The sequence below is a fragment of the Equus caballus genome, chromosome 2, assembly GCF_041296265.1.
Source record: "Equus caballus isolate H_3958 breed thoroughbred chromosome 2, TB-T2T, whole genome shotgun sequence".
Taxonomy (NCBI): domain Eukaryota; kingdom Metazoa; phylum Chordata; class Mammalia; order Perissodactyla; family Equidae; genus Equus; species Equus caballus.
In genome coordinates this window covers 53692561-53703771 of record NC_091685.1, presented here as the reverse complement: position 1 = coordinate 53703771, position 11211 = coordinate 53692561, and the positions used below count along the sequence as shown (strand labels likewise).

At 59.3% G+C, this 11211-nt stretch overlaps 1 protein-coding gene across 1 annotated transcript; it reads right to left on the bottom strand.

Moving 5' to 3' along the window:
- Positions 1-1547: 1547 nt before the first annotated feature.
- On the bottom strand, positions 1548-10819 carry LOC138923251 (ral guanine nucleotide dissociation stimulator-like). The gene is made up of 15 exons (XM_070261188.1): positions 10576-10819; positions 10064-10174; positions 8998-9191; positions 8289-8396; positions 7434-7624; positions 7007-7287; positions 6008-6223; positions 5560-5663; positions 4962-5031; positions 4115-4183; positions 3597-3671; positions 2978-3010; positions 2483-2604; positions 2186-2277; positions 1548-1851 (listed from the first exon to the last, which is right to left on the bottom strand). Exons 1-15 carry the CDS (start codon positions 10711-10713, stop codon positions 1790-1792), a joined length of 1866 nt encoding a protein of 621 aa, XP_070117289.1. The 5' UTR covers positions 10714-10819; the 3' UTR covers positions 1548-1789.
- Between the last annotated feature and the right edge of the window lie 392 nt (positions 10820-11211).

Below are 11211 nucleotides of genomic sequence, written 5' to 3'. Positions count from 1 at the left end.
AGGACAGCACAGCCTTCCCCACCTTCCTCTTGCAAGTCTCTTTGCTGGGTGGCTGTGCCGCATCAGCAAGGACCTGGGCTGCCGGGGACCAGGATTGATCCTCAGCTTCCCGCTGTGCTGAGACGGCCTCCCTGGCAGAGCCCAGCCTGCTGTGTGTCTGAGTGACACTTGCAGCCACCAGGAAGGAGGGGATAACTCAGAAGTGCCAAGCGCTTCACCCCGCCCTTGTCTTTCAGGCTCTTTCCAAGGGACGACATTGCAAAGGCTGGGTGGTCACGCTTTCGCTCCTGCTTCTGGACCCGGTGCTCCTGTTGAGCTCAGAGCAGTGTCTGTTTAGCACCCAGATGGGAAGCATTTCAGCATTTCCCTTGGTAAGGCTGTGTCCACGCACATCCACAGATCATCAGGTTGCTGACATTCCCCGCAAGACCCCCAACTCACACCCTTGTTAGGCCTCCTCTTTCAAAGCTCCCAACAGGAAAGGCACACATCCCCACGACAGAACCACAGCACAAGACTGTGGAAAAGAACACAGCCAACCGAAGGGCTGCAAGCTTGCTGGGCTCAGGCACAGCAACGACTTTAGGAAAGTCACTAAAAATACTCCAGATTGTGTAAATTTGGGACTGTCCGACACCACGGGCCTGCGAAGCACACAGGCCCAGAAGTCACCCTCGGCAACAGGGAGACTGTAGGGTCATTCCTGGTCAGGATGATGATTAGAAAGGCTGGGGGCATCTAGGGAATTTCTGCCCCAAGATACAATTGTATGCAGAAGTGCAGAGATGCTGAAAATCCTAGCTCACAGGGAGCACTAGGTTTATGGAGGGAGACCTGGCTGAAGCCCTAAAAGCTGCATCCCACAGCTTTCCCCTTGGATAGACAACAAGCAGGAAATGGTATTGGGAGTCAGGGACCAGAAGCCCAGGGGGATCCAGTCTAGGTCAGAGGTGAACAGGGAGCCCCTAGTGGGCCCGAGAAGGAAGAGTCCTGCCTGCCCATGGTCCATGTCCCCAGGACCTTCCTCTGGCCTCGTCCTCTCTATGTGCACGTTTTGAGCTTTTGACGGTATTTTCCCCACTTAGAGCTGAAGCCATTGCGGAGACTGAATCAGAAAACAAGGTCCTAATCTGTGTGCAAGAGAAACCGGGAAAATGTTCCCTCTTCCGGCAGAGTGTCGAAAGGCAGCCACTGTCCTGGGCAGGACGTGTGCTAGGGACAGGCACGTGCTAGTTTGACAGACACACCCAGCTTAGTGGTTGTGGCTCTGCCTGAGAAAACGCCTCCAACCGCTTAGTCCCAAGAGGTCGGAGGGGCCATCTCTGCTCCTGGACAGGGTGAACCACACTGCAATGATCCTGTCCTCGGCGGGAGGGGCACTTGGGCACGTCCTTCAGTAGCCAGGGAGGGGACTGGCACTTCTCCCTTCTCCACATAAACTGAGCCGCTCACTCTGGGAGATTTCTAAATTCGAGGAGGAATGTGAGTTTCTGGATCTGGTTTCCATGAGCGCTGCGAGCGAAAGACTCACACCTCCACTCCCAGGATTAGAAAGAAGCAACAATTTAATATAATACTCAAACGGAGCATTTACCATTGACAACAAAATATGGCCCCGCCAAATAGGGAAATAGGTGCTGGGCAAAAGGGGGGAGGGGGAAGAGGGGTTGGTGCCTTCCCTCGCGGCCAACAGGGGACCCCAAGAAACGGATCACAAAGTTCTCCTCATCAGAATCAGGGGAGGTGGCCCTGTGCACCCTGAGTGTCAACGCTGTGTCCCCGCTGTAGCTCAGCTGGTCTCAGGAGGGTCATCGACCACCACCACTGGGCCCTTGGTTGGGGGTCTGGTGTCTGGAGAAAGAGAGGCATTTCCTGAGCGGCCTGCCCTGGAACCACAGTGCACACCCCATCCCGGCCCCCCCTGCGCTCTGTGCTCCAGCCCTGTGCTCAGTGCTCAGTCAGCCAACAGCACCCCATCTGTCCCTGACACAGGGGCTGATATTTAGCGTCACCCACTTCACAGAGGAGGAAACCAGTCCCAGAAACGTGAGTGCAACCGCCCAGGACGGGACTGCTCAGCAGTGGAGCTGGAACCCAGGGCCAGCTGTCTGCCTCCCCAGGCCCACGCTCAGCCTGAATGTTTCCTGAGCCCATGGTTTCAGCCACTGCCGGTCTGGACACTCACTCTGGCCTGAGCGGTTCTTCTTGCCTTTGAAGAAGAGTCGAATCTTTCTGACCCAGTGGTATCGGGGCTCCAGCTGGCAGGACAGGCTGTAGCTACAGGACAGAGCGGAGCTGGGAGCTCTCAGGAGCCACACATCACATGTGCGTCCTGGAGCCTGCCAGCAGCTGGGGTCGAAGGGCCCCAGGGGTCGCCATGCAATCAGATCAGGGGCTGACCATGGAGCAACGGCCATGGGCTCTGGAGCTGGTCAGCAGAGAGAGGCTGTCCTGCCCTCCCCCAACTCCTGACATGACTCACCTCTCCTCCTTGCTCAGGGGCTCCACGGCCTGGAAACAGGCCCCAAAGTGCTCGTCGGGCTGCACGGTGTACAGATTTGCAGCCTCCTGGAGCAGCTCGATCTCGTCCATCAGTTTGAATTGCTAGGACAGAGCAAGCACAGGATGCCCACACGGCCTGAGTGGGGGACCCTGCAGGGCTCGTGGAGGGGCTGAGGAAGGGGGCAAGGGGCCAGTCTGGGGCCTTTGCCCACTTGGGAACCCTCCCTCCCTGCGATTCCAGTCAGGGCTTGCCTGCTCTCACACTTGGCCCAAAATAGCTCCTCCTCCAGGAAGGAGTCTTTGATGCCAGCCCTTCCCCCACCCGCCAATGCCATAGGATCCCTAGCTCTGTATATCGAACTGTGCAAATAAATGTTCCACCCTGGGGATTGGGCCAGAGGGGGTCCTGCCCACTGCGGGGGGGTCTCTGATTTCCAACCCCCACCCTCCCCACCGGGAGGCCGCAGCCGCTTACCTCATTCCATTTCCGACAGTTGAGCACATTGCCCTGGAAAGCAGACAGCCGCAGTCCATCAGAAACAGCCCCCTTGGGCCAGCACTAGCCCCCGTCCACATCTCTTGCAATGTTGCACTACTGCCAGTGGGCAGGCCCATCCAGAGCCCGGACTTGGACCTGGGCCAGTCTCTGGGCTCCAGAGCAGGGGGCGCAGAGCAACTGAGGCAACAGACCTTGTGACCCAACCCTCTCTGATGACACGTGGGGAGACTGAGGCCTCAGGCAGGAAGGGACAGCTCAGCCACTGATGTGCTTCCTGACTGGGAGGGGCCCGACTTCTCTTCCCTCACTGGCAGGGCCAGAGGGAGAGGCTGAGTCCAGCTCAGACACCACCTCCTGCGGCCACACAGTCAGGCAGCTCTGAGCCTCAGCAGCCCAAGGAACCTGGACGGTGGCTTATGCAGAGCCTGCGTCACCCACTGGGGAGATGGGCCTGACACCCCAACTCCCACACGAGGCTGGAGGCCCTGCTGAGAGGACCTTTGCCAAATGCAGAGAGCTCAGGGCTCAGGACAGGACTCTCTCCTCCCCACCCTCAGGAGCCTGAGCCCCCGGACCCACCTCCAGGCTCACTCACCTCCACATAATCCTCCATCGTAGCGTCCAGCAGCTCCAGGGAACGGAAGAACGTCACCAGGGAGGGGATGACACCCTGTGCCGCCATCGGGATGGGCATGGTGATGAGCTCCCGCTCTCAGGTGCCCCCATGAACCTTCCCCTGAAACCCCTCAGCCCAGCCTCCTGCCCACCCCACGCTCCCACACAGAGCAGCCTAGGATCCTCGGGACACCCCAACACACACAATTCCCTCCCCCGCTCCCCTCCAGGAACACCAAACTCCATCAGTCAAGTCCCAGGGCTGGCTGTTGGCCCCTCCCAGGGGCAGTGGCCCCTGCCCTTCCCCACCCCAAATCTGCCCTGCTGCCAGCCCTTCCAGGCCTCCTCCTGCTCACTGCCACTGCAGGCCCGTCATGCTTGGCAGCCACAGCAGATTCACCTGAGGAGGAAGGCCCCTCTCCTGAAGGAGGTCTCCAGCTGGGAGGGGGAGCCCCCTCTCCTCTGACTCCTAGGCCCCTCCCCCACAGTCACCCTCACCTGCTGCCGCTGCCTCTCCTGGGCTCCCTGGCGGGCCCTCTCTGCAGTCTTTAACACGGAGGTCGCCTCCTGTCGGGGCCGAGGACAGGGTCAGTGCGCCCATACTCCCCTCCGCATGTCCCCCAAGGCCCCTGATCTCAGACCCTGGCCATCGGCTCCAGTCCCCTGCTGCCTCTGCTGCTCCCACCTCCAGGGTGCTCTGATTCTAGACCAGTCCCAGCTCCAGGACTCAGCCCTGTGTGACCTTGGGCCTGCCCAGGCCTCCCTGGCCCTCTTTCCTCAGCTGAAAAGTGTGAGGAGAACGTCACCTGCTTCCAGGAGTCTCCTGAGGACTCAGAGTCATCTGCGTGTCATCACTGCTCTCCCCTCACCTCTCGAGGAGGAGCCGGCACAAATCTCCTTGCGTTCCTGTCCTCCCTTGGATGGTAGCACCCCGCTGGGAGGCCTGCACCGCTGATCATTTCCCTCCACTTCCCAGAGGAGGAGACGGAGGCCCCCAGAGGGGCAGTGACTGGCTCAAGGACCCACTGGGAGAGGCTGCTCCCCGTGCCAGCTACAGGCCCTGCCCCCGCTGCCTTCACCCCAGCCCTGGCTCCAAATCTGACCAAGGCCCCGACCTCTGGACTCCAGGGGTGCGTCCAGACCCCAGCTGAACAGACAGGGAGGGGGAGGGCAGGGTGTCTTGGGGGACCTGGCCGAGTGGCCCCGGCCTGCCCCACCCTCACAGGGCTCTCTGACCCCCAGCCTGGGCCGAGCCTTGCCATAGCCTCACCTCCTAGGATCCCCTCGGGATGTTCCCCTCCCCTCTCCTTCTGGCCTCCTTCCAGATCTCCAGCCTCCAGGTTACCTGCACTAGCAGCTCCCTGCTCACGCGTTTCTCTCTCCTGACCCACTTCTTCCAGGTTCGAGAACTCTCCCTGCGGGGTGGGGAAAGAAAGAAAGAAAGAAAGAAAGAAAAACTGTGGGATGCTTGAAGGCAAGTCCCATTTATTTGAGAACCCAGCAGATCCAAACTGCCTGGGGCCTGGATGAGGGATTTTGCTGGGGTGTTCTGAGCTCTAAGGTCCCCATGGGACTGCGGAGGGGCCTCTCCTCTTGTCCCTTGGGGCCTCCATTCCCAGATGTCCCAAACAGATCTCTTTGGAACAGTGTTGGTTTCAGCTGCATAGAGGCTTCTGTTGCTGCAAAGGAAACACCTGAGATTCTCCACCTGGGCTCAAGCCAGGATCTGGTCTGGAAGGAAATGAATCCCTGGGACGGAACTGCTGGCCTAAGGGCGCTGAGAGACTCAGAGACCCAGCACCCAGGTCAGTCCCTGTGCCCGGCGTTCGCTGTCTCCCAGGTGGTCTCAGCTGACTTTGGGGGACATGCCGGCCCAAATCAGGCTGCCTGGGCCACCTCACCCTCATGGTGCTTGGCTGGAGAGCAGACCACCCACTACCCACCTGGAAACTTGTCCCCAGGTGTCTTGGAGACGGGCAATGGCAGGGCTCTGCAGGGCAGAAAGGATTGTGTGGAGGGAACAGAAGTTCCCGAGGCCTCGACACTCCTGGGGAAGCGAAGAGATGGAGCCGTGAGGGGGAGCTGAAGCTCTGCTGCCTCTGGTTTCTGTCCCCTCATGGACTTCCCCTGTCCTGGAGGAGACACATGCCCAGGGAAGCCAGGGAGGGCACACCTGCCACCCGACGAGCAACACTGCCAGGCACAGGATTTGTAGCTCAACACAAGGAAGGAAGTGAGCTTGTCCCCACTGGGACCTCAAGTCAAGGTCAACGTGGCCCTGGCATGAGGGTCAAGGGACAGTCCAGGGACTAAGACCCCAGACTTCAATCCTGAGAGCTGAGAAACAAGAGGCAATTCCCACGCATCCAGACAGGGCGTGCCAAGGCTTACCTCAGCCACCCTGATCCACAGCTCAACCACCCTGGCCCTGTCCTGCGCTGTCATGCTCGCGTCCCCAAGGCAGGTGACGAGGATGCAATTGGCCACGGTGTTGTCGTGCATCACAGTGTCACGGACGGTGGGTGCCAGGGACTCGCGTTCCCTGTTGTCGCGCTCGGACCAGATGGAGCCGAGGCAGTGGGCGGGCACCAACGTCTTGAACAGCTCCTGCAGAAGATTCGGAGTGTCACCCGGTCCTGCCGCACCCCAGCTCGGCGTCCACAGTCCCCCATAGGCCCAGCAGGGTGAGATCAGAACTGGAGCTCAGGAAGCAGAGCATGTGGCCTGAGGCTTGTGGGAGTCCCTGGGTTTTGTCTGTGTCCACTGAATGCACCCAGTCCAGGATGACCCCGGACACAGTACTGTGGGGAAGGGAGGGGACATTTGCTCCCAGCCCCATCTCACTTCCTCCAAGCTCCAGAAGGCAGCCCACACATGCCCACCAGAAGGGCCATCATCCACCCATCCCAGTGCCCCTCGGGTCCCACTCCCCATTCCCATGCACATTCCCCCGAGGCAGGGACAACCCCCAGCTTTGTTTGACTGTCTCCACTGGAGTCAATACACATCACCTTCCTGCTAAGTGCTGAGGCTCTCCGGGCCACCTGCGCAGATGGGGGATCCACCCAAGGACCTGGCAGCACTTCAGTGAGTGCCCATCCCCCACCAAAGGGCCAGACTCTGCCCACCTTCCACTCTCTCCCACCTCATTCATCGGCACAGCCACCCTGTACAGCAGGTGCTGAGTGTCCGTCTCTACCGTCCCCTGTTCGCTAGGGGACAGCTAAGGCTTGGGGAGAAAGAAAGCTGCCCAGGTCACAGTGTTGATAAGAGAGGGAGCAGGGATTTGGACCCAGATCATCGGAATCCCGAGCAGGGAATGGCAGGTGTGGGGTGGCTCATGGCACCGGGAAGGCAGGGGCCACCCGCCCCACAAGCTCCTCTGCTCACCGCAGCCATCCTCGTCAGCTGCTCTGCCACCAGCTGGGGAGGGAAGTCCAAGATGTTCAGCTTCTCCTCCCGCAGCTGGTCCTCGGTGGTCACGGCCCAGGGGCAGCTGGGCTCTGGGGCTGCCTCTAATGGTGGCCCTTGCTCTGGTCCTGGAGTGGCCGACTCAGGGGCTGCTGGCTCCAGCTCTACCACACGTGGTGAGACTGGAGGTGCAGCTGGCTCCAGCCCGGGGGCTGGCACTGGCTCTGGCTCTGGAAGTGGCAGGAGCTTTGGAGCTGGCTCTGGAGCAGGATAAAGAGAAAGTTTCACCCACACACCTCACGGTTTCTGTGCCTTTCCAAAGATAGGAAGGGCTCCACTGCCTCTAAGGGAACGCTAGCCCGTGAACCTCAACACAGACAGTCTTCCCAGACTCCAGTCCCCTCACCTTTCCGTTCGGCCTCAATGGCCTTGAGATGCTCCAGGTGGCCTGGCAGAAGGTAGGCATGGCCCTCCACATGGGAGCCACCAAAGCTGACGTGCAGAGTGGCCAGCTGCAGGGTCCAAGAGGGAAACCGCAGGGGCTCCCTGCAATCCTGCCCTTGGCCCAGCCAGGTTCCCAGCAGGAAATAGATAGCACTGCGGGGAGGCAGATGGGCCAGAGAGTCAGTGGCCTGGCCTTTCCTTAAACACCGCCCTCCCAAGGCACTCTTGTTAGCATCTGCGCCCCTTTGCCAGACCCTCCCCCTCCAGAGGAGGGCCCCATCCCAGCCCTGAGCCCTGGCTGGCTGTCCTGGCTGTGGCAGGCCTGCTCATCCAGCAGGCTGAATACAGAGTCTGTGAGAGTCTCTTGTTCCCACCGACACTCTCCTCCCCAAGGGTCTGGACACAGCCCACCCAAGCCCTGCATGCATGTGGGCCACTGGAATGAAGACTCCAGCAGATTTGGGAGCAGCTTGCTCACACACCTCCTACTATGGACCCGGCGGTGGTGCTCACAAGGTGTGCATGTGGAGAAAGGGAGGCAGGAGGAGCTGGGACTCTGCTGGGAGTGGGTCTCTAGGGGACAACGCAGCCCAGCCTCCCTTCCGGTTCTCAGGGGGCCTGGGACCCATGCACAGCTCTCTTTGAGTCCAGTCCTGCCGGAGTGGAAGCCACCAGAACTCAGCCCTCCCATGGGAATCACAAGATGGGTGAGATGCAGGGTTCTCCCAGGCCTGACCCGGCCACAGCCTCCATCCTCTCCCCACACCCTGTTTGCTAGAGACAGGAGGCCCTCCTTCTCGACCCAAAGACCACTCACTTTGGGAGGTGGTCCTGTCCTCCAGCATCCCGCACGCAATGGGCCAAGCTGCCTCCATGTGTCCCAAAGGGGATGAGGGCATCGCCCGGGATGGAGGGTAGATGGGACCTGTGAATGATGTCAAGTGTGACTGTCTGACTCTCAGAATAGAGGGGAGGCCCAGCGAGGCTGTCTGCTTCCTTCACTGAGTGACACTTAGTGTGTCCAGAAGTCCTGCTCAGAGTAGGTCCTTCATAGACATTGTTGAATGACCTCCAACCAGAACCACCCCAGGTGTCTGAGTGGGCCTGTGGCCCCTCTGTGGCCCTAGAGATCCCTAAGTGGCTACACCAAGGACGAGCACCAGGCCCAGCTGGATGGCATCTCAAACTCCTTGACAGGGTGCTCTCCAGGTGCTTTTCCAAACTCAAAAAGCCACAAGCCAGTGAAGGGAGAGGAAGACTACTTTCCGTGGGGGACAGAGAAATAATCACCACCAGCAACCACAGCATGGCCCACCACCCTCTCTGCAGAGCCGGGCACCAGGGCAGCACCTGGAGGGCTGATCCCATTCATCCCTGGGAGAAGCCTAGCAAGTTCATCCTCTCCCACCCCACGTTTCAGAGGAGCCAACTCAGGCTCAGAGAGATGTGGTGACATTCCCAAGGCAAGACACACAGCTGGCAGTGGGCAGAGTCACCACTGTGCTGAGGAGGAGGAGGGCAGTCACCTGGGAAACAGCTGGTCCAGCACCTGGTGGGCTGTGCTGGAGCCTGAGTCGCTGCAGAGGGAGGTGATGACACTGCAGAGGACTCTGCTGGGGAAGGCTGGCAGCACAGACTCTGAGAGCCTCTGCATCATGCCTGCCTGGAGGGCACGCATCCTACAGGCCTCAGTGACAGACAGAGTGGACTCATCTTCACTCTGGGTGGGACGAGGAGGGATACAGAGTCAGGGTCACCACTGCGAACCACCAGCGTTATCGAGGTCTGCAGCTGACCCAGGAACTCCTAGCCCCTCCCACACATCTGCAACAGGAGACACAGGAGCTCCCACACTCAGCAAGGTTCTGGCCTCTCAAAGTGCAATCTGACTTTGGGCGTGCGAAGGATTCCACGTTGACCTCCCTCGAGGCCATTTGCTCGCTGAGGGACAACAGAGCTCCCTCTGTGAAGAGCACCAGCCCAGTGAATCCTCAACAGACACCCTCTCTCTAGAGAGGAGAACAGAGGCTTAGGCATGCCAAGTGGCTTCTCTAGGTCCTGTGGGTCAGAACTGAGAACCGCCCAAAGTGAGGGCTGAGGGCCGGCCCCTCTAACTGCCTGAGGCTTCATCGGGCCCCCACCTGGAGGGAAATGTTATGTGGCCGCCCCACCCCGCCCCAGTCTGTTAACAGTGTACAAGGCAGTGACACGTTCTGAGAATCCCTTTGACTTCCAAACACGCTGATGGTTATTTCTTTTACATTAAAGGGAGTTTGGAGATCCTCATTATCGAGGTTTCATTTTCCAAAAAAGGCAAAATTCAAAGATACTCAGGGCCTATTGGGAAGTGACAACGACATCAACGTTTTCTCTAATCTTCCTAGGGAAATGCTAAGAGTGCCCTCCTACCCTCCTATGCAGCTGGTGCGGAGGAGCAGAAGTCCAGATTCCTTTGGGAATGGGACTGTGGGACACTCATGGAGGACAGCCCTGTTAGGGTCCCAGGAGAACGGCAGTGGGATGTTGGATTCTGGGCTGGCCCTCGTCATCTCATGGTCCTGGGTGGGAAGACCCCTCCGTGCCCACTCTCACCTCAGAGCAGCCCTGGTTATTGATGGTGGCGCGGTGCAGCTGGTCCCTGTCCAGGGAGATGGAGTACCCGAAGCCATCCGCCAGCTCTTCCACCACCTCCTGCGTGCAGCTCTGCAAAGACAGTGCCCGAGAGCCGGGCCGGGAGGTCTGAGGGGCCTGCCTCGACTTGGCCACAGGAGGAAACCCCAGCACAGATCAGGTACCGTGCAGCATCTGCATAGACCTCCAGCCAGGGAGGGAATGAGATGACACCCGGAGGGCTCGGGACTAACCTATGGGTAGAGGAGCTTGGTCCCCAGCACCCACTCTCCCATCCTGCTAGCCACCACCTAGGCTGGGAACATGACACACTGCCAGTCTTCCAACACTGAGCAAATGGCTCCTGCCCAGGGTGGGTCCCCGCTCAGCCCTGCCGTGCCTCTCTCACTCCCCTCCGACATACAAGGAGCCTCAAAGTGGTGTGCGGGTGGCATCCAGCTGTGGCCTAACCCGGTTGGCTTTCCCTGTGTTACCTGAGTGCTCCTCCTGCCAATTGGACAGAGGCGGTGCAGGTGAGGGCCAAGCCAGTGTCTATAGTGACTGAAAAGGCTCTTTTTCTTGGCTTTCCTGAAGCCGGAGCCTCCACAACTCGGGAGACAGCAGGAGAACATCCTCTTGTCTTCAGTGTCACCACTCAAGTGGGCTCAATAGGATGCTATGTCTAGAATGTGGGCGCCTGGAGACCAGTGTGCTAAGTTCTGTTGGGGTCTGTCTCCAAGGAAGTGAGGTCACTTCTTCAAGGTTCCCTTACCTGGGCCCCTTCCTTCAATCACACCCACCCAAAACCCCTCTGGGATCTTGGCTGCTCACCCTCCTTGCCCATGTCACCTCCAGAACTGTACACAAATAGCCAGCACAGATCCCAACACAGGACCTTAAGATGGAACCAGGGTTCCAGCTTGAGGACATGCAGCTGAGTTCAGACCTCTTTTTTCCTACAAGCTCTGTGTCCTGGAACCACCATTGGGCCTCGCAGGGCCAACTCAATCACCCAAGCTGCACGATGGGGATGATGCCAGAAATATCTCCCTCGGGACGTCCTCAGGTGTAGAAGAGACAATAGCAACAACACCTGTGGTCTGGTTTCCATGTGTCTGATGCACACACTT